This window comes from Carlito syrichta, unplaced genomic scaffold, assembly GCF_000164805.1.
Source record: "Carlito syrichta isolate Samal-C Ts95f unplaced genomic scaffold, Tarsius_syrichta-2.0.1 Scaffold305043, whole genome shotgun sequence".
Taxonomy (NCBI): domain Eukaryota; kingdom Metazoa; phylum Chordata; class Mammalia; order Primates; family Tarsiidae; genus Carlito; species Carlito syrichta.
In genome coordinates, this window is record NW_007249139.1 from 502,854 (window position 1) to 527,555 (window position 24,702).

The following is a 24,702-nucleotide window of genomic DNA, read 5'->3' on the forward strand; positions in this document are numbered from 1 at the left end:
AGGAAGAAAATACCAATCAGAGTGTGTGGTAGCAGCAAAGAGAGAGTGTCAAAAAAGAAAAGCAATCTTGAAAAGCAGAATTACTGACCTATAAGGAATCATGTCAACAAGCATCTCGCTGTTTTCTGTGGTCATGTTCATCTTGTTTTCAACTGCAGAAAAGCCAAGGATCTGTAGGGAGTTAAAAAAAAAAAAAGGTATATGATTATTTAAATAGTGTGTATTGCTTCCAGGTGCCCATAGCCTCTGGCAGGACAGAAAATGAAACATGGGGCAGTTCCTATGTATGACATTGGAGAGATGGGCAGTTCAATGGAGAAAGAAATGGAGATGTCCTCACTAATTCGCTAAGCTCCTTTGGCATTGTAGCCAGAACACAAAGCAAACTGGTCTCTGACACAATAATGGGAACAAATGGATGCCGTAAACTTCTCTGTCCTCACCAACTTTAAGCGTCTCTACCAATATCAACATGTTTTCAGATAATGGGTGTATCAAGTTCTCAGTGTCAAAGTTTTTAGATCCAGCTACACTCTACCAATATAGATATGCCTTTTTAAGGATTGTTGAGTTATATTGCATGAGAAACTTGATTAACCCTTAATAATGTGGAGCAGCATTTTTTTCTTTTTTGAAAGACAGGGTCTTACTCTGTTGCCCAGGATGGAGTGCAGTGGTGCAATCACGGCTCACTGCAGCCTCAGACTCCTGGACTCAAGCAATTCTCCTGCCTCAGCTTTCTGAGTAGCTGGGACTACAGGCATGTACCACCATGTCTAGCAAATTTTTAAATTTTTTGTAGGTTCAGGGTCTCACTAAGTTGTCCAGGCTGGTCTCAATTTCCTGGTCTCAAGGGATCCTTCTGCATTGGCCTCCCAAAGTGCTGGGTTTACAGGTGTGAGCCACTGTGCCCAGCTGCCTAGGTTTTAAAATACTAATTATACAGTTGCTTTACCCCATTTTTCCCTCTAGCACATCAATCTTTTCCCAGCATCGACTCCAAGAGTTCAACCAGACGCTGAGTGGGATGGCAGTTGTTTTCTATGCCACTGTGGTCAGATGAAGACTCCTAGGAAGCCTGCCAATCATAATAGAAGGAAGAATCTGGATCACAGCTTGGATCAGAGACAGAGAACCTTGGGTTTTATATGGTTAAGGGGCAAGATGTATGGCATTTAAAATTTTTTTTTTTTTTAATTAAGACGGAGCCGGGCTTGGTGGCTCAGTCTGTAATCTTGCGCCTTTGGGAGCTGAGGTGAGTGGATTGCCTGAGCCCGCGGGTTCAAGACCCGCCTGGGCAGCGAGACCTCATCTCTACAATAAATCAAAAAATTAGCCAGGTGTGGTAGCACGTGCCTGTAGTTCCAGCTGCTTGGAAGGCTGAGGCGGAAGGTTCGCCGGAGCCCAGCAGGTCGAGGCTGCGGTGGCCGGGAGCGACAAAGTGTGAGACTCCAACTAAAAAAAAAAAAAAAAAATTAAAATTAAAATTAAGATGGGATCTCTCTATGTTGTCCAGGCGGGTCTCAAACTTGTGGGCTCAAACAGTTTTCCCACCTTGGCCTCCCAAAGTGCTGGGATTTCAGGCACGACCACTGTGCCTAGTTAAGGAATTATTTTATTTTGAGTATAAAGGTAATACTTGCTCATAAGAGAAAATGAAGAAAATATGAAACATTGAGAAGCAAAAATAAATCGCCCAAAGGCAACTACTGTTAACACTTTTCTTGTGTTTGTTATATAGCGTAAATATACACACGCACAAAATATGAGCTTATAGTATGCTTACTTTGTTATAGCTAAGGGACTATTGAATTGTCAGTATATTCTGCCTGGATCACAGATGTTTTCTTGCAATTTTTCCTAAATATTTGAGACTGCTTTCTTGAAGAACAGATTGACAGGTATGTGCAACTTCCTCCAGCACATCTCAACAGTAGTTTCTTGGCAGGTGCTGTGAGAAGCTTTTTACACTCCAGGTCATGATCCCTTCCATCCTCCTGTCCCATTTTCCTCACTGCCTATGGAAACAGAGAGGTCTTTTTCCAGTTCTAACCTGTATCTCTAATCCCTGCTATGTGGCAGAAAGTGTTTCCCCGTCACTTGACTTGACTCATGTATAAGTGGTATATTGCAGGCTGCAATAGCTTTTGAGTACAAATTAGGTCACAAAAAAATTTAATACCTAAATTGTAACAATTCTAAGCCTCCACCCATTTTATTGCGGGGCCTCAGTTTCCTCCCCCACCTTACATCATGATGCATTGTAATTATTTACAGCATTCCCCCAAAGGAATGTCTTCACTGTGGTTTATAAACCAATCTGTCAGCCATAGTCAACCCACAGCGTCCTTTGGACCCTCGCCTCTCTGCTTTCCTAATAAACCCTGTTCATGTCCATGGCCTTTGAGGCTGCTTAAAAGAACATCACGACCATCCTTGCCATTGATGCCTCTTGAGAGAGGGCTGATCCCTGGGTCATAGGTGCTGTCTGCTGGTGACTCCAAAGCTGTGGCTCCCTAAGGTGTAAAAGCTGGGCCGGTTTCCGTGAAAAGGAGAAACTACCTGACTCCATTCTCCAAACTCCACATACACATTGTTTCCTGAGCTCTAGGGTGCCACTCTTTGTGTCCAGCGTTTTATTTATTTGTTTTCAAAAATTGACAAATTGGCCAGGTGCAGTGGCTCACACCTATAGTCCGAGAACTTTGGGAGGCCAAGGTAAGAGAATTGCCTGAACTCATGGGTTTGAGACCATTCTGGGCAACTTGTCGAGACCTCATCTCTACAATAAATAAAAAAATTAGCCAGGTGTGGTGGCATGTGCCTGTGGTTCCAGTTACTTGGAAGACTGAGGTGGAAGGATCTCCCGAGCCCAGCAGGTCGAGGCTGCAGTGGCCACGAGTGTGCCACTGCACTCCAGCCTGGGTGAGAGAGTGAGACTCCAATTAAAAAAAAAAATTGACAAATAAAAATTGTATATATATGTCACATACAACATGTTATTTTGAAATATGTATATACATGTGGAATGACTGAATCAAGCTATGAACATATGTAGTAACATTTTTACATAAATTAACATTATTATGCAAATTCTCATAATTAACTTTTTTGTGGTGAGAACACTTAAAGTCGACTCTTGTAGCAGTTTTCAAGAATATAATACATTGTTATTAACAATAGTCACTCTGTTGTACAACAAACCTCTTGAACTTGTTCCTCCTATTTAACTGAAATTTTGTATCCTCTGACCAGCATCCGCCTACCCCACTCTCTACCCAGCCACCACCCCAGCTCCTGGTGGCTGCTGTTCTACTCTCTACTGCCATGAATTCAATTTTGTTAGATTCCACATGTGAGATCATACGGTAGTTGTCTTTCTGTGGCTGACTTATTTCACTTAATATAATGTCCTCCAGATTCATCTGTGTTGTCACAAATGATAGGATTTCCAGTTTTTTAAGACTGAATGGTATTCCATTGTGTATATATAGCACATTTTCTTTATCCATTCATCCACTGATGAACACTCAGGTTGATTCTACTTCTTGGATATTGTGAATAGTGCTCCAACAAACGTGGCAATGCAGATATCTATTCAACATTTCATTTCCTTTGGATATACCCAAAAGTGGGATTGCTGGATCCGTGTACAGGGATTTGAAAAAGAGCCTTTCAGCTTCTGGCCTTTATGAATTAATAGCTTTTCAACTACTCAAAGGAAGAAAGAATATGCACCTCTGTAAGGAGACAGCAGTTCTGAGAGCTTGCTCTGAAGTTCCAAAGCAGTATTCTTCAATCTTAAAGAGGATGGACCTGGATTAGTTAGTGTGGGTTAGATTATGCTGTGGCAACATAAAAATGATATCTTAGCATTTTAACACATATGGTTATTTTTTTTGCCCATAGAAAGTTCATTGCGGGATGGTGGCTCTGTGGGGCAACTTCTATGCAAACAGTGCATCAAGGATCTGGGTTAATTCCAACTGGTGACTCCATTTCCTTAATATACTACCCCTAGCATCACCACAGCAGGGGAAGAAAGAATATGAGGGCTTGTACCTATTCTCGTTTGCTTTGGCTCAAAAGTCATAGGGTCCTTCTAACTACAGTGGAGACTGGGAGATGTAGGGGTACATGGATATTTGGTGAGTTTTAAACATCTTTGCCATAGAACGCCACTTAAGGAGAAAATGATTCTCATGGGCATCCAAGAATTCAGCAATCCTAAAATGAAAAATGCTGACTTTAAAAACCTGAGCTTTATTTATGAAAAGATCATCATGGGAAAATGTTATTACTGCAAAAGATAAATTTTATCAGCATATTTTTAAAAAGAAACAAGAAACACTATGATTAGATACCACTTATTAGTGAAATGGATTAGAAAAAACATTTAACATCTCAACTGCCTCAGTTTCCTTGATATATCTCTATTTTTTATTGAGGTATCATTAATGTAAAATACAATGCACAGATTTTAGATGTGCAGTTCTATGTATTTTGATGAATTTATACATCCAGGCAACTGCTACCCTAATTAAGACATGAAACATTTCCATCACCTCAATAAGTGTGTTTTGTGCCTTTATTTATCTATTTATTTATTCATTCATTCATTCATTCTTGAGTCGTGGTCTCACTCTGTCTCAGTGGAATGTAGTGGCATGATCACAGCTCACCATAGCCTTGACAGCCTGAGTTCAGGCTCCAGAGTAGCTGGGAATTCAGGCATGTGACACCATGCCCAGCTAATTTTTTTGATTTTTTTTTTTTAGAGATGGGGTCTCACTGTGTTGCCATCTGTTCTGGTCTCCAACTCCTGGGTTCAAGAAATCCTCCTGCCTTGACCTCCCAAAGTGTTGGGATTACAGATGTGAGCCACCGTGCCTGGCCTGCCTCTTTAATTCTTTCCACATGGGCAGCCACGTAGCATCTATGTTTTGCCACTGTAGATTAAGATTAGTTTTTCCTCCTCTAAGAATTCATATAGTTTTTTCTTCTTCCCTGATTGCCTGAGGATCAGCAGCCATCATGAACGACGCAGTAACTATTTGGACCAGGAAATTCATGTCCAACCATCTGCTTCAGCGGAAACAAATGGTCATCAATATCCTTCACCTCAGGAAGGCAACAGTATCTAAGACAGAAATTCAAGAAAAACTAGCCATAATGTACAAGACAACACCAGATGTCATCTTTGTATTTGGATTCAGAACTCATTTTGCTGGTGGCAAGACAACTGGCTTTGGCATGATTTATGATTCCTTGGAATATGCAAAGAAAAATGAACCCAAACATAGACTTGCAAGATATGTCCCGTATGAGAAGAAAAAGATCTCAAGGAAGCAGCGAAAGGAATGTAAGAACAGAATGAAGAAAATCAGAGGGACTGCAAAGGTCAATGTTGGTGCTGGCAAGAAGGCAAAGGACTAAAGATGATGCAGTGACAATATCTGTGGCCATTGTTTGGATTTTTCATGACCGGCTTAATAAACTAAAAACATAAAAAAAAAAGAATTCATATAAATGGAATTATATAGTATATAGCCATTTGTGTCTTTTTTTCTTTCATGCCACATCATGTTTTTGAAATTCACATTGTATATATCTCTAGTTTGTTCCTTATTACTGAAAAGTATTCTCTTGTATGTGAATCATTACACACATTGTGATATGTGACTTTTTGTGGCTAGTGTCTCTCTCTGCTTTGTAGATTTGTACATCCAAAAGGATTAGAATTGAAGGTTAGAGAACAAACTTGGGATTTTAAAATGGGATAGAAGCAGAAACAGTATATGTTAGGATCTTGGCAGTAGCCAAAATGAACTACTTTGTAGCCAATTAAGTTGCCTGCCTTAACACTGGGGCATAAGGTGAATTGGAATGAAGGTTCCCAATGATCTGCATAAACTAGGGCTACAGGATAGGCAACCTTAGAGGACCTGCGTGGTGTGTTCGAATTTCTCTGGGAGGGACCGGCCTTCTTGACTTCACCCTCAGGTACTGTTGTTGAGCTTGTTTTTGCTGAATATGCTTGAATTTTGCTTTCTTGAGTTTTGCTCTGTGGTTCTTGAACCAAACCTGCTGTTGGATATATGTCAATTTTTGAGGCTATCTCTTTCCAAAGGCTGGGGTTTGGGTGTGGGTTCTTATTGAACGAGATGTTCAAATCTTCCCGTTGTTTCTCCGTGAACACAGTTTGTTTCCTTGTGAATGCATCTGATGCTTGTCAAAGGAAAGGGCTGTTTATTTCCCCCTTGGTTCTTTGGCCCTTTGTCTGCAATCATTTAAATATGGGATCCCTAATGCCTCAACTCTTGAATTCTATTTTCTTTAGGAAGGTCCTCTGAGTCTGACATCTAATTTAGATGTGTTCCTATGTTTAGGTCCAGGAACGAGCTGCCTCAATTTCTTTATTGTAGCATAGTGAGAATGAAAGGAACAACAATATGATTGCAACTATATTAAAATAGAAGCAAAACTTCTACATAGATAAAGATGGAAATTCACTAATATCAAGCATAGGCCTGTCATATGTTTGTCTGAAAGAAGAAAGGAGTGAATAACTGAAGACATTCAAGTATCAACAGTTTACTTTGGATGGTGCAACCATAGGAAATTTATTTTCCTCTCCCTACCCCCATTTTAAACTTCTTTGTGTTTTTCAAAAAATTTAGAATGAGACTGTGTTACTTTCATAACCCTATTTTAAAAATATTACAAGAAAGAGGCAATAGGTAAAATTACTTAGAAAATAAGAATTTGGGGGAGGGAGATCTCTTATACAACATGGTGACTGTAGTTGATAATATATTATATACTTGAAAATTGCGAGGAGTAGACCTTAAATATTCTCACAATGAAAAATGTAGGTTGAGTGTGGGCATTCTGGGAGGCTGCGGCCGGAGAATTACTTGAGGCCAGGAGTTAGAGACCAACCTAGGCAGCATAGGGAGAACCTGTCTCTACAACAAATTTTTTTTGTAAATAACTGGGACAAAGTATAATTACTTATAAAATAAGTACCTGCTATGGTCTGAATGTTTGTGTCCCCCTGAAACTCGTTTGTTGAGGCCTGATCATTAATGTGATGGTATTAAGAGATGGAACCTTTAGGAGATTATTAGGTCTTGACAGTAAAGCCTTTATGGATGGGGTTAGTGCCTTTGTTGAAGAAGGAGCCAGCTAACCCCTTCCACTATATGAAGACACACTGAGAGGGCACCAGCTACAAGAGAGCACCCCTCACTAGATACTGAATCTACCCACTCCTTAATCTTGGACTTCACAACTTCTACACTGTAAGAAATAAATTTATGTTGTTTATGAAAAAAAAATTAGCTGGGCGTGATGACATGTGCCTGTAGTCTCAGCTACTCAGGAGGCTGAGGTGCGAGGATCACTTGAGCCCAGGAATTTGAGGCTGTGGTGAGCTATGATTATATCACTGCATTCCAACCTGGGCAATAGAGCAAGACCCTGTCTCTAAAAAACAAACAAATAAATAAAATAGTTTAAAAATGTAAGTATGTGAAATGATGACTGTTAATTAGCTTGATTTAACCATTTCAAAATATATAACACATGCCAAACATCACATTGTACACTGTAACTATATAGTTTTTGTCAACTATACCTTACTTTAAAAATATTTTAAAAAGAGAATAAGCCGGGCTTGGTGGCTCAGCCTGTAATCCCGCGCCTTTGGGAGGCTGAGGTGAGTGGATTGCCTGAGCCCGCGGGTTCGAGACCCGCCTGGGCAGCGAGACCTCATCTCTACAATAAATCAAAAAATCAGCCGGGCGTGATAACACATGCCTGTAATTCCGGCTACTCGGAAGGCTGAGGCGGAAGGATCACCGGAGCCCAGCATGTCGAGGCTGCGGTGGCTGGGAGTGGCCACTGCACTCCAGTCTGGGCGACAGAATGAGACTCCAACTCAAAAAAAAAAAAAGAGAATAAGCATGTTTTACAAATATAAGCATATATTTAAAACTTAATGTATTCAACTTTGACACATATCAAAATACATTTTTTAGAATTCTAAAATTGTCTAAACCATGAATTTGGGGCATCAAAAGCACCTACCAGAAATAATTCTATGGGAAACTCGATGGGATACTGTCTGAAGAAAATTCGGACACATTTGTTGGTTCTCATAGCAACAGCAGTGGTTAGAAATAGTAGAATGCTGGTGGAATTAGCTTTTGGAAGAGCTATGCAGTAATTAATTATGTCCTGAAAGCAAACAAAATTAAAGAGGCTTAGCAAGGGATATCATAATTGCCTAAATCTAGACAATGGCACTCTTTCTAGATTGGTAGATTAGTTAAAAAAAGAAGTCCCTGGATAGAGTTGCTGGGCACAAGGGTCTTTATGCATATTACTAGAACAGTGAGGGCAAGCCATGGGGTGGGGGGACATTGGGGGTTATTTTTAAGTTGAAAAAGAGATATTTTTTTAAAAGTTCAATAAAGAGACAATATACTTTACATGGTTCAGCATAATGGGGTTCTGTTTATTAGCTTATCATTATTAATTTTCCCAGATCATACATGTTCTTTAGCTTAGCTCTTACCCTATTCTTGTATTCAGGGACTACTTAGTATTTTAGATCCTTTATTTGTTTTACGATATATGTCTGTAACGAGGTATGTAACAGGAAGAATTATGATAAATACAGTATCTTAAAGGCCAAATTTTACTGTAAAACATAATTTACAAGGCTGGGCTGAAATGGTTAATGCAACTGAGAACATGATCTAACCAGCATCTGCAATTCACCAAGACCTTAAATCTACTAGAAGTGAAATTACTTCTGGGACCCTCTCGACTTAGCTGCTCCTTTCAGAATGGGCAGGAGTCTCTCTACAGGGCTCCACTTCCATTTGGAGGCAAGGGAAGGGCCATTTGTAACTCTGAATGAGGGCTGAAATTACTCACAAAGAAGAAGGCGATGGGACCAGCGTGGAAACTGATCATAATCCCGAAGATGCAGGTCACCTGGGACAGCATGATGTGCAGTGCCACAGCAGCCAGGTACGCACTGACCGTAGCATCCGTAAGGTAAGTGGCAAAGAAGCCAAAACCCAATATACTCATTGATAGCTGCAGGGGGGTTCAGATAGAAAAGGAATCCAGAGTGGGGCAGAGTGTCTTCAAACCAGCAATGGCACCAAGGGTGCTCTCCAGGGGTCCCACAGCCCCTCCTCAGCAAGAAGCGTTTCCCACAAAAAAATTCAGGTAGGGTCCTTTGATAACTCTTGTGTCTCTCTTTCCCCAGTGAACATTAGTTGGTGAGATAAGGTGGGTCCTTGTGTGTTGACCAGAGGCTCCCATCAAGCACTAGCCCACACCTTTGCCTCCTTCCTTTGTGAGCACTGTCACCTGCTTAGGTTCTGGCCCCAGAATCTACTGCCATCTAGACTGACATGGGGAGAACAGTGACAAGGTGATCAGAGCAAGCCTTTGCCTTTTTAAAGGCTCTCTCATTGGAAGCTTTGGTAGCCCATTCCAAGAGATGTTGACATTCCCATGAGGAATGCGGGTTTTCTCAGAAGAAAAGAGAATTTCAGAAAACTAGAACCCATCTCGAATTTCATTGCCATTGACTCTTATCTTTACTAAGAATGATTAAACTGAATTTATTTGTGTCTTCGGGATTATGTATGTCCTGAAGACAAAAATGAGGCAAGTGAATTGCCTGAGCCCGTGGTTTCAAGACCAGCCCAGACAACTTTTTTTTGGTCAAGACCTTGTCTCTACAATAAATAAAAAATTATCTAGGTGTGGTAGCACTTGCCTGTAGTTCTGGCTACTTGGAAGGCTGAAGCAGAAGGATTGCCAGAGCCCAGCAGGTTGAGTGAGTGTGCCACTGCACTCCAGCCTGGGCGACAGAGTGAGACGCTAACTCAAAAAAAAAAAAAAAAAAGATATAGTGAAAAGAGTGTGGTTCCTGAGGCTACAGAATCTGGTTTCTGTCCCAGCTCTGCTATTTAATGGTAAGTGTGGACAAGTTAACTAACTCTCTGAGCCTCAGTTTCCTCCTCTGTAAAATGTGAATAATACTCAATACACAGTGTTTTATATGGATTAAATTTCATAACACACTTAAGACACCAAGTACCAATCAGAAAATAGTGAAAGATGCAAATATATTATTCATTCTTTACTCCATCCTTTCTTTTCACTTTGTAAATGGCAAATATCAACAATTCCCATAGAACTCTTTGTTGCCCACTGTGATGTGGCATCAGATTCAGTGTTAACATAATATTCGAGGCAGCCATTGTTAATCAGTCAGAGATGGCCTGTGAGATCAAACCTGTCATTCTTACAGAAAGCCAGTACTAACTATTGAATGAATTAAATAAAGGGCTCAATAAGTTGTTTCCTGCCCAGACAACCCCAATGCAATTAAAAGTTATTCTCTTACTTCATGCATGTTCTTTTGTCATTAAACTCTTTGCTTTTATGAATATTATTTTGTACTTTAAGATTATCTAGAGCACAGATTCTACAGGCAGTCAACCTTGAAACTGAATCCCAGTTTGGTAACCTGCTGGTATCAACTAGAGGTTGGGGACATTTTATAATTTATGCATCTCTTTACTGTCGAGATGTTCATCTTTTATAAATAAAACAAAACAAGAAAGCTGATAATTAGAGGGTGAGTTCCAATCCCCTTAAGAGGGTAGGTTAAGAAAACTGGCATAGCCTGATTTCATTAGAATAAGAACTGTAGTAATCCTTACCCTCATAACAAGGGTTGTTGTGAGGATCAAATGAGGTAATACATGTAAAGTATTATTTAGAACAGTGATAACACATAGCAGTAGATATTAGCTATTGTTATGATCTAGTTTCCTACTTGTCTTTTTAAGTTAAACTTTTTATTTTAGATCATTATAGATTGACATGTAGCTGTAAGAAACAATACAGAGAGATCCTATAGCCCTTTACCCAGCTCTCCCAATCTTGCAGCATCTTAGTGTAATAATCTCAACCAAGATATTAATATTGATACAGTCAAAATGGCTCCAACACCATAAGGTTATGGTGATGGAACATCCCTCCTATTACTCCTATTTCCCTTTCTCCATTCCTATAATATTGTCACTTCAAAATGCTACATACACGAATCATCTGTTATATAAACTTTTCTATTTCCAATTTCATTAACGTTTAGTCTTTATTATTTCCTTCTATTTGTTTTGTGTTGCATTTGCTCCTCTTTTTCTAGGTTCTTGAAGCTGGGCTTGGATTCTTAATTTGAGATTCTTTTCCCCCTTTCTCCTACTGTATGCATTTTAGTGGCATAAATTTCCCCCTCAGCACTGATTTAGCTGTGTCCCACAAATTTTGATATGTTTTATTTTCATTTTCAATCCCTTTGCTGTATTTTAAAAATTTCTCTTGAGCCTTTCTCTTTGCACCATGGATTATTTAGAAGCATGCTGTTTAGTTTCTAAGTGCTTAGGAATTTTTCTTTCTTTTTTTCTCTTTTTGGAGTTAGGGTCTCACTCTGTCACATAGGCTGGAGTGCAGTGGCATGATCACAATGATCACGGCTCACAGCAGCCTTGACCTTCTGGGCTCAGGTGAACCTTCCACCTCAGCATCCTGAGTAGCTGGAACTACAGACATGTGTCAACATGTCCAGCTAATTTTTTGGTTTTTTGTAGAGACAAGGCTTCGCTATGTTGCCCAGGCTGGTCTTGAACTCCTGGGCTCAACCAATCTGCCTCTGTCAGTCTCCCAAACTGCTGAGATTATAGGCATGAGCCACCACACCCAATCCAACTTTTTGTTATTGAGTTCTAGTTTGATTTTACCTTCTCTGTTTGATTTGGATTTTTTAAAATTTATTGAGTTTTATTTTATGGTCTAGAATATGATTTATCTTGGTACATGTTCTGTGGGTCCTTAAAAAGAATGTGTATTCTGCTGTTACTGGATGAAATGTTTTGTAAATGTCTTTTAAATCTTGTTAATTGACAGTATTGTTGAGTTCTATTATATACTTCCTGATTTTCTGTTTAGTTGTTCTGTCAACTGTTCAGAGAGGAATGTTGACGTCTCCAATAAAATTGTGGATTTGTTTATTTTCCTTTCAATTTTATCAGATTTTGCTTTACAGATTTTGCAGCTCTGTTATTTGATGCATACGTATTTAGGATTGCGATGTCTTTTTGGGAGATTGGTTCCTTTTTTCAACTTTTTTGAGGTGTACTTGACAAAACTGTATATGTGTACATGATGACTTGATATAAATATACATATAAATGATTACTACAATCAAGTTAATTAACACATTCCATTACCTCACATCATTTTTTTCCCCTCTTTTTCTGGTGAGAAGGTAAATTGGTCATTGTATCATTATATAACATTCCTCTCTGCCTCTGGCAATTTTCTTGACTCTGAAGTCTACTTTATCCATTATTAATATAGTCATTCCCTGCTTTCCTTTGATTAAGGTTTGCATGATATATTTTTCTATTGTTTACTTGTAACTTGTCCATATCACTATATTGAGTGCTAATTTCTTATATACAGCATATTTTTAATATACCAATATTTATCTTTAATGTAAATATTGATACATTAGGACTTAAATCTGACATTTTTCTCTTTGTTCTCCCTGTTTTTCATTTGTCTTTTTCTTTTTCCTTCTTGTGAGTTACTGAATATTTTTTAGAATTCCATTTTGATTTATCTATCATGTTCTTGAAAAATCTTTGAAGAATATTTTAGTGGTTGCCGTAGATATTACATTATATACAAAACTTATAACAGTGTAGGGGTTGACTTTTTACAGCTTGAGCAAAGTGTATAAACCTTACCTCTCCTGTGTCTGTTTATAATAGAAATTTTGTTTGGTTTTGTTGTTGTTGTTGTTATTGGATTTTTTTTGGTCTTCCATTTGTTCATTGAGAGTATGAGGGACTACAAGGAACCCCTTGGTATCTGGGACTTTGGCCTGGCATCTGCCTGGACAGTGACCCCCCACAGTCAACTGGGAATGGCGTCTCTAGCACCTGGTTTTACTTGAAAATGTGACTCTTGGCTCCACCCCACCCAAAGCCTTTGGACCTGAACATGGGCAAGTAGCAGGAATAGTTGCAATAGGGCTTGCCTTCATGCTTGGCATGGCTCCTGGAGGCCAGCATCTTCCCTTATTTCTCATACTTCAGGCAAGGCCAATGCCAGTCCTTGCCCAGGGAAGTCACTTACTCAGTGAAGTTCACCTCCTTGTTACACTTGGATCACTTGGACATGGTAGCACTGGGTCCAGTGAGGTGGCTGCAGCTGGGGTGGGAGCAGCCTGTTGGCACAGAACTGGGTGGGCCCAGCTGGGTTGATGCCTTTCAGAAAGAATTGTTTGTTTATTTCAGTCCTGAATTAACTTTTTGTGTAGAGATGAGTTCTTGCTCTGCTGCCCAACACATTTTGAACCACGTCAAACAGTGTAATAATTTTGCTTCAACTATCAAACATAATTTCAAAACTTGAGATGACAGGAAAAGTCTATCATATTTATCCATGTTTTTACTCTTCCCATTTTTTTCTTCCTTCTTGATATTCCAAGGTTTTCTCTTTTATCATTTCCTTTTTGTTTAAAGAAGCTTTAGCCATTCTTTCAGTGTAGGTCTACTGGTGAAAAGGTCTCTTAGTTTTTCTTCAGTTGAGAGTATCCTAATTTCCCCTCATTCCTGAAGGATATTTTCACTGGGTATAGAATTTTGGATTTACAGTTCTTTTCTTTCAGCACGTGAAAAATTTTGTGCCACTTTTTTTCTGGCCTCCATGTTTTCTGATAAGAAATCTGCTGTCTTTCGATTTGTTTTCCCCCTGTAGGTAAAATGTTGTTTCTCTAGCTGCTTTCAGAATATTTTTCCTTTTGTCTTTAGTTTTCAGAAATTTGGCTATGATTTGTCTCAATGTGGGTTTTTCTGGGTTTTCTTATTTGGGTTTTCTCAGTCTCTTAAATCTATAGGTTTATTTATTTTAGCAAATTGGTGGTGTTTTCAGTTATTATTTCTGTAAGCACTTCAACTCCACCTTCTTTCTCCTCTCTTTCTGAGATGCCTATAACACAAATGTTAACTGTTTTGTTATAGTCTCACTTGTCCCTGAGACTCTGTTTGTTTGTTGTTGTTTTCAGTTTGTTTTCTCTTTGCTATTAAGATTGGGTAGTTTCTATTGTTCTTTCTTTCAGTTTATTGTTTCTTTCCTCTCTCCCTTTCTTTCTAGCAATAAGCCCATCATTTTAATTTTTAAATTTTGGGTGATATATTTTTCAGATCTAAAATTTTCATTCAATTCTTTATATCTTCTATTCATTTGCTGAGGCTTTCTATTTTTTTTATTTGTTTCAAACATAGTTTATAATTGCTTGCCAAAGAATTTTAAGGATGGCTGCTTTAAAATCTTTTCCAGGCCAAGTGCAAGTCTCACAGCTGTAATCCCAGAACTTTGGGAGGCTGAGGCAGAAGGATTGCTTGAGCCCAGGAGTTCAAGACTAGCCTAGGCAACATAGTGAGACCTCATCTTTACAAAAATAAAGATGTCAAAAAATTAGCCAGGTATGGTGGCAAGCACCTGTAGTCCCAGCTACTAAGGATGCTGAGGCAGAAGGATTGCCTGAGCCCAGGAGGTTGAGGCTGCGGTGAGCTGTGATGGTGCCACTGAACCCTAGCCTGGGTGACAGTGAGACTGTGACTCAAAAAAAAGTTTTTTTTCCAGATAATTGTAATATTTCTGTCATCTCAGTGTTGCTATCTTCTTATTGTCTTTTTTCACTCAAGTTGAGATTTTCCTGGATTTTGGTATGGCAAGTGACTTCTGATTGAATCCCAGACATTTTGAGTACTGCTGTGAGACTGTGGACCTTATCTGAACCTTCTGTTTTCGCTAGTTTACTTTTGATAAAGCTGTGGCAGGGAAAGGAGATGGTGCCACTTTGTCACTGATGAGTAAAGGTAGAAGTCCAGATTCCCCATTTGGTCTCCACTCCATTGACACCAGAAACAGTAGATAATTTTCATTATTGCTGGGCAATAGTGAGAATTCTAATTCCCCACTAGACCTCCATTGATGCTACCTTGGCTAGAAAAGCAGGAGTGCCTTTATTTCCTTCCACATAGCCTCCATTGACATCATGGCAGAGGGGGGCTTAGCCACATTACCGCTGTGTGGTGGTGATGGACCTGACTGTTCACGAGGCCTCCTCTGATATCACCTGGGTAAAGAGTAGGAAGAATGTCTCATTAATGTCCAGCAGGGATGAAAGTCTTGACTGCTTACTTGGGTTTCTTGGACACTACACTAGCTGGGGTGGTGGTGATGGCAGGTACCTTATTATAGCTGGGCAAAGGTGGAAATCTGCGTTCCTTGGCCTTTTCTGGCCTGGGTGGGGCTGACATCAGGTCTTTTTTTTTCTTTTTCTTTTCCTTAGTGTTTGATTGGAGTAGAGTGATTATTGTCTAACAGGTTTTAGTCTTGCTAACCTTTCTTGGTCCTATGGTTGTAAAAAGCAGGATTCTGTTGGGAATTTTAAAAATCTGTGCCTGTTGAAATTTTGGGTTTCTGGCTTCTTCTACTGTAAGTTTGAAGTATAGGCGGCAAAAAGAAAGTCCAGGTAAGTCATCACCAAGTTGTTCCTCGGGTCCTGAAGTTCCAAGTCAGTCTGCCCTCTTTGCTTCATTTTTCAGAGTCTTTTTGTATTTGTTTTTATATATAATGCCCAAGGTCTTTAGTGGTGCTAAACAGGAGGAATAGGGAAAAGTACATCTATTCCATCTTCCTGGAAATGAAATGTCTCCTCCCTTTTCAGATACAAAAAACCTAGGCTTGAAGGAAGGGAAAGAGCATGTCTAAGACCACTTAGAGAATTAATAGGTTGCTGACATATTGCTTGTATTTTATCTTATTCCACAAGAGTGAGCTTTTTAACCATAGGAACTACACATTTTTAAAATTTTCGTCTCTGTTAAAGTACCTGGGCACATTTCCCTGTGCCCAGTAATTATAACTTATTGATGCTTATTATGTGACAGGTTCTGGGCTTTTGCATGCATTTACTCACTTAATCCTCATAAGAACCCTGCAAATTAAATATTATTCCACTTTACATGTGGGGAAACTGAGGCCCACAAAAGTAAAATACTTAACTGAAATTTGTACAGCTCATGAGTATCAGGGCTGTAGTCTCCCATGATGATATCCTGCCTTTGAAGGTCCCCAATAAATCCTTACCTAAGGAAAGTCTTTTTAAATTTTTTTTTTGAGTTGGCATCTCATTCTTGTCACCCAAGCTGGAGTGCAGTGGCACGTTCACGGCTACCGCAGCTTGACTGGCTGGACTTAGGTGATCCTTCCACCTCACCCTTCCAAGTAACTGGAACTACAGATGTATGCCACCACGCCCAGCTAGTTTTGTGATTTATTGTAGAGACGAGGTCTCACCAAGTTGCCCGGGCTGGTCTTGAATTCCCAGACTCAGGCAATCCTCTCCCCTTGGCCTCCCAAAGTGCTAGGATTATAGGCTGAGCCACCGCGCCTGGCTGAAAGACAGACTTAGGGAAGGTTAATGAACATCAACTAAAGAGTGGGTTAGTTGAGAAAAAAGATAAATAATGCTGGAAGATGAGATTTTAGTTCGGTAGGTGAAGCTTTAGGTGCAGATTCTCAGAGGAAATTAAAGACACTGCGAAAATAAGTTTTGAGATTTTACTAAGTCACTTGTATTATTGTTCTTTAGCTGTGGTCCTTGTCATTGCAGAAAAAGGATTCCAGGTCTTACTATAAAGTTTACTAACCAAAAGTGCTGTATGTGGGCCTATGAGGCTATTCCTTTTTTTTTTTTTTTTTGAGTTGGAGTCTCACTCTGTCGCCCAGACTGGAGTGCAGTGGCATGCTCCTGGCCACCACAGCCTCGACCTGCTGGGCTCCAGTGATTCTTCTGCCTCAACCTTCCAAGTAGCTGGAACTACAGTCAAGGCTATTTTTATTGAAAGAATACAGGGTACTTTTTAATTTTTTTAATTTTTAAAATTTTTTTGAGTTGGAGTCTCACTCTGTTGCCCAGACTAGAGTGCAGTGGCCGCTCCTGGCCACCGCAGCATCGACCTGCTGGGCTCTAGCAATCCTTCCGCCTCAGCCTTCTAAGTAGCTGGAACTACAGGCGTGCACTACCATGCCAGGCTAATTTTTTGATTTATTGTAGAGATGAGGTCTCGCCTGCCCCTGCGGGTCTCGAACCCGCGGGCTCAGGCAATCCACTCACCTTAGCATCCCAAAGGCGCGGGATTACAGGCTGAGCCACCGAGCCCAGCAAGAGTACTTTTTAAAAAGGCACAATATCAGGAGTGAAACTCTGGGCCATAGTTCCCTAGACCTTTCTTTGTCTTAGAGGAGGAGGGATTGATGAGAATGTTCAGTGTTTCATCTTAAATCAGTGGTGGATGATTTCTGAGGAGAGAGAAGTTTTTCACTGAGGAGACAGCTTATGCACACATCCTATAAATTTTCAAAATATAAATCACTGGCATTCCAGGTGTATCACAATAGATCACAGGAGCAACTAATGAAAGGGTCCATTTATAGATCTTTGATTCAATGCTTTTTCATGGGTTCAGGGACTCAGATCCTACCTGAATAATCCCAGTCAGAAAAGTGGTGGCTGCCACTACGCCCAGGGAGTTACTATATTTACTATAGTAGGAGGGGTCAGAAGCGTTATACTTGACGAATGCTCCCATGACCAGATGACCGCCATTGAATGGTTTCACTTGCAGAACATTGATCAGCAGCGCACTCACAAGGAAGTAGGGACCTATGGAAGAAGATGTTAGGCAGAAGGTAAAGTTTCAAGTCCAGGGAAACTGACAGATACTGACAAAAGTAAGGTATAGTCTGATACCATATTGTTCATCTGAAGAACTTTCCTCATTTGAAAGTGACCACTGAGAAACAAGAAAGAACAGGAGAGAGAACCAACTCACAGAATGTTGATGGTGGTGGTCTGGGAATTTAGTATCTTTGCATTATGGGTGTACTGAGTGGGATCCAAAGAGAAATTGGCTGGACATGGGTCTTGAGCTCAGCTGCTGTGCCTGCTCTTAGGGAAGGTTAAAAATAAGATGGTGGTGAGAGGATCAGAAAACAAAAGCTCATCAATAACAATGGGAAAAAATAATAATACCCAATACTTCTGAAGGCATTACTATGTGCAAGACAGCACTGAGCTAAACTTATCTCAAACATTATTTCATTTAATCCTCATATTGAAATACACATATATGGGAGCAGAGGTAAATCTTTACTTTTAAAATTACATAATAGAAACAAAGCTCTAACAGCCCTTATTATCAGTATTTGGAAAAAATTGTGAGGTGCCTAAGGAACTTGAAATATTAGAGTAAAAGTCTTTCCTTAGTGTTCAAATGTGAAATCAGCACAAAGTAAAGGTATGCGATATTGTTCTTTTAAAAAGCAGAATAGCATTTCACATCTAGAAGGATGGGATGGTAACCAACTTGAATATATAGATGTTATCTGGAGAAAGAGTGTGTCAGTCGGAATGATAAATGTAGGGCGATTGGTCAGTTGTTCAGTGGGGAGCCCAGGAAAGTCACTTCACTGAGTAAATGTTGGTAATGATCTTCCAAGCTTGTTGGGACATTTTGTGATTTGATTTCTATGCAGGTTCACCTAGATGAGGTAAATGTGCTGATTATAAGACCTTTAATTAGTCTGGTCTCTGTAACTGTCATTTCTAATGATAAATTATCAGACGAACTTTTGGCTCAGGGAAGGAAAATACTTATCCTGTGGACATCTGTGTTTTGGTTACTGTGATAGCATTTTCTCATTGTAGACTGGCTGGCATGCTGTATTATAAGTCAGCCCCATGGAGTTTGGTTATTATGGGTCCAGTTGAAAGAAGGATATATTCTAGGAGTATTGGCACAATCATTTTGGGATCTTCTGGGTTGAAGGAAGCTGGATTCCAGTGTGTGGCAATTTCACCAAAGAAAGTACTTCTGCCTTTTCAAATCATCTTTCTGGCCTGTTTATCTGGTGGTGACATTAGTGGTGACACTCTGGGAGTATTTATTTTATAATCTGAACACGAACAGCATGGACAGAATGTCCACCTTCTGCCTCCTTCCTTTCTATCTTAAAGATAGCTTTATGTTGGACTTTAGCAGTAAGCAAACATCTGAAGTGGAAACTTCATCCACCTCCTGTATATTTCAGTGCTGAACTCACCAATGGACATTTGATGACATGATCCAAAAATTGCATAAATTATTGAAGAACAGAAAGCTGCATACGCAATGTTGAGAGGAGGAATTAGTTGCCTTGCTAGCAAACTAAGCATCAAGCCTGAAAAACAAAATAATTTTTAAAAAGGTAACTTGGCTTTTAAAGGTCACTTTAGATAAAAACTGTAAAAAATGCTTAAAATAAAAATGATCTATGTGTATAGCTGAGTGTGGTAATAGTATCCCTTGATATATAAACCTTCCTATGACCGCCTTTGATTCCTAGCTTCTCTTCCTATTTTGACCCACGCTTTTAAACCTCATTCAATACCATAGGTTGAAACACTTTTCACTGCATCATCTTAATGCTAAACATGGAAAACAAATACCATGGTAATAGGACCTCTGAGTCCATCAGCTCAGAAGCAGCCACATTCCCATCCCTCATGTAGCACAAGAAGGCCCTGGAAATTTTCCAGGGCTGAAGACAATACTGCAGAGCAAGGCAAGAATCACACTTGATTGACTTGACTCAAAGTTGGTATGTGTTTCTCTTTCATGTGTCAATCACTCCAATCCCTTTCTTCAGCTCCTTCTTCAATACTTACTTTTTTTTCCTAAGGAGCACTATGAGAATTTGGAAATTTTGAAGAAGATGGATTAATGTGCATGATGTCATCCTTTTGATGTTTCAAGCCCGCACCTCCTTCCTTGAGGACCTGTCCTCAATTTATATCATACCAGTATACTCGTGCAAATTCAGTTATGAGTTTAGTGAGCTGGCTTATTGTCTTAGATAAGCAAGGCTCTCTTTTTAATGGTAGATTTCAGACATAAACAAAAATGGAGTATAATGAATTCCTATGTACTATTTACCCATCTTCCACTTCAACAATGGTCAACTTGTGGACAATCTATGCCCCCGTTCCTTCCTCACCCTGTATTTTTTTTAAGCAAATCCAAGACATTAAATCATTTCATCTGTAGATATTTCAGTATATGTTTCTAGAAGATGATGCTCTTTTAATTGAACTACAATACCATCATTATTCACAATTGATTATTGTGATAGAGGGTCTCTAAGATAATCCATAATGGCCAATCACTATTCTTGCCCTTGTATAACTCCCGCCCACCCCAGTGTAAAATGGATCTACCAATTTGCTTCTTTTCTTTTCTTTTTTTGTATTTTTTCTCTGTAATTCAATAAATGCAAACTCACATCTAAGGGACAGACTATAACAAATATAATAGGATGTCACTTCTGAGATGAGGTTGCAAAAAGATTGGCTTCCATCTTGGCTGCCTTCTGGCTATCTCATTCAGTTCACCACCTGCTAGAGTTGGCTTCAGTGGTGTGTGACCTATGAAGTCAAGACAGAGTCCTGGGCTTAGAAGGGCTCCACACTTAGTTTAATGCTTTGTTGTTTTGAAGTACTGAATAATTTTTTAACAAGGTGTCCCTGCATTTTCATTTTGTACTGAACCCTGCACATGTAGTTGGTCCTGTGAGCTGCCGTGTTATGAAGATGCTCAAGTAGCTTATCCAGAGGCCAACATGGGGAGGAATCCAGGTCTATCAACAGCTGCATGAGTGAGCTTGGAAGCAGATCTCCCAGCCTCAGTAGAACCTTGAGATAGCTGACAGTTTGACTGCAATCTCATGAGAGACCTTGAGTCAGAGGTATGGTAAATTTTGGGGTGATCTTTTAAAAGTTATTATTTACTATTGCATGGTATGCTTTGTTTTACAATCTTTGTATTTAAATCAGGACCCAAGTATGGTTGATATGTATGTTAAGTCTCTTGTAATCTATAGGTTCCTCCACTGCATTTTATTTCCCTAAGCAAGAGAACCCGTATAAGTTAGCTGAAGCAAAATAGGAAATTTATTCAAAGGGTACAAAGGACCTCATTAGAGACGGAATTAAGGCTGGGCATGGTGACTCAAGCCTGTAATCCCAGCACTTTGGGAGGCCAAGGCAAGAGGTTTGCCTGAGTCCAGGGGGTCAAGACCAGCCTGGGCAACTTGGCGAGACCTTGTCTCTACAATAAATCAAAAAAATTAGCCAGACGTGGTAGCATGTATCTGTAGTTCCAGCTACTTAGAAGACTGAGCTGGAAGAATGGCCTGAGCCCAGCAAATCAAGGCTGTGGTGGCCATGAGTGTGCCACTGCACTCTAGCCTGGGAGACAGAGTGAGACTCCAACTCAAAAACAAACAAACAAAAAAAGAAACTGAAACTAGAACTAAAAGCCATCAGGATCCAAAGTGGCTATTTCCCCATGCTTTTTGTCTCTAGGGTTGCATGGTGTTCTGTCTTTGTTTCCAGTTTGGGGCTATAATGAACAATATTGCTATGAATCTCCTTGCGCATGCCTCCTGGTACACAGATTTACATGTTCTTCAAGATTATAAACTCTGATTCACGACTTCTGGGGGAGTTACAAAATAATGCCAAACTGTTTTCCAAATGGTTGTACAATTTATATTCCCACCAGCAATGTATTACAATTTCCAGCGTCCACATCTATGCTAGTATATGATACTACCAGATTTATTCATTGCAATTTAATTTTTCACTTCATTAGTTACTAATTATGTAGAGCACCCTTATCTAGTTTTTAATGGATCTGTAGGAGTATATATAATAAATAAGTCCTTTGTTATGTATATGTGTTACAAATATCTTCTCCCATTCTGTGATTTGCTTTTTAATTTTTGTAGTGGCTTTAAATGGACAAAAGTTCTTAAATTTTACTTAATTCAAATATAGCAATCTTTCTCCTTGGGATTTTCCTTTTGATTTTTGTGTCTTATTTAAGATAAATTTTTGTGAGACCAGTCTAAGCAATATAACAAGACCTCATCTCTACAAAAAAACAAAAGTAAAAAAAATTAGCCAGGAGTGGTGGCACATATCTGTAGTCCCAGCTACTTAGGAGGCTGAGGTGGAAGGATGGTCTGAGCCCAGGACGTTGAGGCTGTGGTGAACCATGACCATGCCACTCCAGCCTGGGCAACAGAGACACTGACTCAAAAAAAAAAAAGAAAAAGAAAAAGAAAAAATTTTTTTCCAACCTCAAGATCATGCAGATATTCTCCTATATTAGTCCAACAAAGCTTTATTGTTTTACCTTTTACGTTTAGGTCTTTAATCCACTAGAAATAGATTTTGTGTATGGTGTGAGGCAAGGGTCTAAAATGTTTTTTCTATATAAAGACCCAATAATTTCACATCATCTATCATTAAAAAGTTTGTCTCTACTGACATAGCTGATAGAAATCATGTGATTCACATGTGCGACTTTTTTTCAGTTCTGTTGACCTAATTGTCAATCTCTGCAATATTGCACTGTCTTAATTACTTTTCTTAGTAATTAGTTTAGTAATAGGGGAATTAATTTAGCAATCTCCATTTTTATTGTGAAGTGTAACATACACATAGAAATAGGTGTTGAGTTTAATAAAGATTTATGAAACAAACACCCATGTAATCACCACCCAAGTCTTTGATCACAACTCCATCTCTCCTCACAGAGGTACTCACTATTTTTACTTTTGTGATAATTTGTTTCTCTTTATAGTTTCAACTACTAGGGTATACAATTCTTAAGCAATTCTACTCCTGTGTTTATTTATCTTTAAGTCAGGGTCTCACTCTGTCACTCAGGCTGGAATACATTGGCACGATCATGGCCCACTGCAGCCTCAATCTCTTGGGCTCAGGTGATCCTTCCACTTCAGTCTCCTGAGTAGTTGGGACTACAGGCGCACGCCACCATGCCCAATTAATATTTTCATTTTTTTGTAGCGATAAGTTCTCTCTAGGTTGCCCAGACTGGTCTCAATTTCCTGGGCTTAAGCAATTCAATCTTCCTGTCTTGGTCTCTCAAAGTGCTGGAATTATAGGTATGAACCACTGTGCCTGGCTGTCAGGTACTCTATTGTAAAGTAGTGAAGTTGTTATTCAATATCTTGAGCAAGATATTTATGTTTGACTCTCACAACTATGAGCATTATTATCCCAAAGGTAATTAAGGCCACATAAATGTGACTTTGCCAAAGTCACTGCTTGTCACCTGCTGGAGGATGCTGGCAAGCTATGTTTTCTATCCTTCACCATTCTAAGTAAAATCAATGCCAAGTGAGATGTGTTGCAGTCAAGAGTATGAAATTACTAGTTAAGGGAAACAATGACCAAGAATGGGTGTTACAAATACTCTGGAACACATACAGGGATCTAAACTAAACTAAGTCTTCTTGGATGGGTTAGAAATCTGGCAGAAGCATCTTGGATGGGTTAGAAATCTGGCAGGTAAGGGAACAAATGGTAACGGTGTGAATGTAATTCACATTTTTTCCCTGTTCATCTAGCACAAGTAATACTCTGAGCAAATGAACAAGATCTTATATATTACCTTTGGATGGAATGGCTTCATATCTTACTTACCTTGGGAAAGTTGCACAAGGCCAACATTTATACCAGCAAGTAAGTCTCCTAGAAGCCAATCCCTGAATCGATACATACACATCCATTCTAGGAAGGGAAAGATTGTAAACATGCATCTTAGGAACTTGTACCATGAGCAGCTGTGAGAGAGAAGAGCAGAGACTTGGTTAGGTTCTCCAAAGAAAATGCCCACATAGCCAAGAAAAGGCAAAGTGCACCGCCCTTCTTCCCTTACAGCACTACTGTCATGTCAGCACTGCTGACAATCTGACGTATTAGACCCAATCATTCTTTGTTGTGGGGCTGTCCCGTGCACCATAGGATCTTTAGCAGCATCCTTGGTTTCTACCCACGAGACATCAGTAGCACCCTCTCCCCTAGTTCTGACAGCTAAAAATATCTTCAGACATTGTCAAAGGGACATTACCTCAGGTTAGGAACTGAGGCTATGTATATGGCAAGAACTAAACTGTGTATGTCTAGCATACAGTCATCTCTGTGTTTTTCTAGGATACCTGGGAAGAATTAAACCCACCCATTTTTCAGCAGAAAAATGGACTTTTATTGTTTTCTCTTGATAAGGATGGTGTTTGAGATGAGTTATTGATGGGTAGGGGAGCAGTTCACATATTCACATTGTTTCCATATACTAAACATTTCACCAAACATGAACTGTCTGACTTTGCCTTGCGATATGTAGAAATTTATAGAAAATGTTTAATATGAAGTTCTGTGCTAAGTCCTGTACTAAGTCCTAAGAAGTTAGTCATGTAAGAAACAGTTTTAGCCGGGCTTGGTGGCTCAGCCTGTAATCCCAGCGCTTTGGGAGGCTGAGGTGAGTGGATTGCCTGAGCCCGCAGGTTCGTGACCCGTTAGGGCAACTTGGCAAGACCTCATCTCTACAATAAATCAAAAAATTAGCCGGGCGTGGTAGCGCATGCCTGTAATTCCGGCTACTTGGAAGGCTAAGG

The 24,702-nt window shown here is 39.6% G+C and overlaps 1 protein-coding gene and 2 pseudogenes across 1 annotated transcript in view; 1 reads left to right on the forward strand and 2 right to left on the reverse strand.

The window, feature by feature from the left end:
- SLC26A8 (solute carrier family 26 member 8) overlaps positions 1-24,702 on the reverse strand; it is a 68,344-nt gene that overhangs the window by 35,984 nt on the left and 7,658 nt on the right. Inside the window, exons 2-7 of the mRNA XM_021713946.1 lie at positions 23,732-23,871; positions 19,282-19,398; positions 17,661-17,842; positions 8,947-9,111; positions 8,092-8,241; positions 89-171 (exon numbers count right to left, since the gene is read on the reverse strand). Of these exons, the coding sequence (XP_021569621.1) occupies positions 89-171; positions 8,092-8,241; positions 8,947-9,111; positions 17,661-17,842; positions 19,282-19,398; positions 23,732-23,871 (837 nt within the window). The remainder of the gene's footprint in view (positions 1-88; positions 172-8,091; positions 8,242-8,946; positions 9,112-17,660; positions 17,843-19,281; positions 19,399-23,731; positions 23,872-24,702) is intronic.
- On the forward strand, positions 5,035-5,436 carry LOC110595879 (annotated as a pseudogene).
- LOC110595881 lies at positions 13,050-13,283 on the reverse strand (annotated as a pseudogene).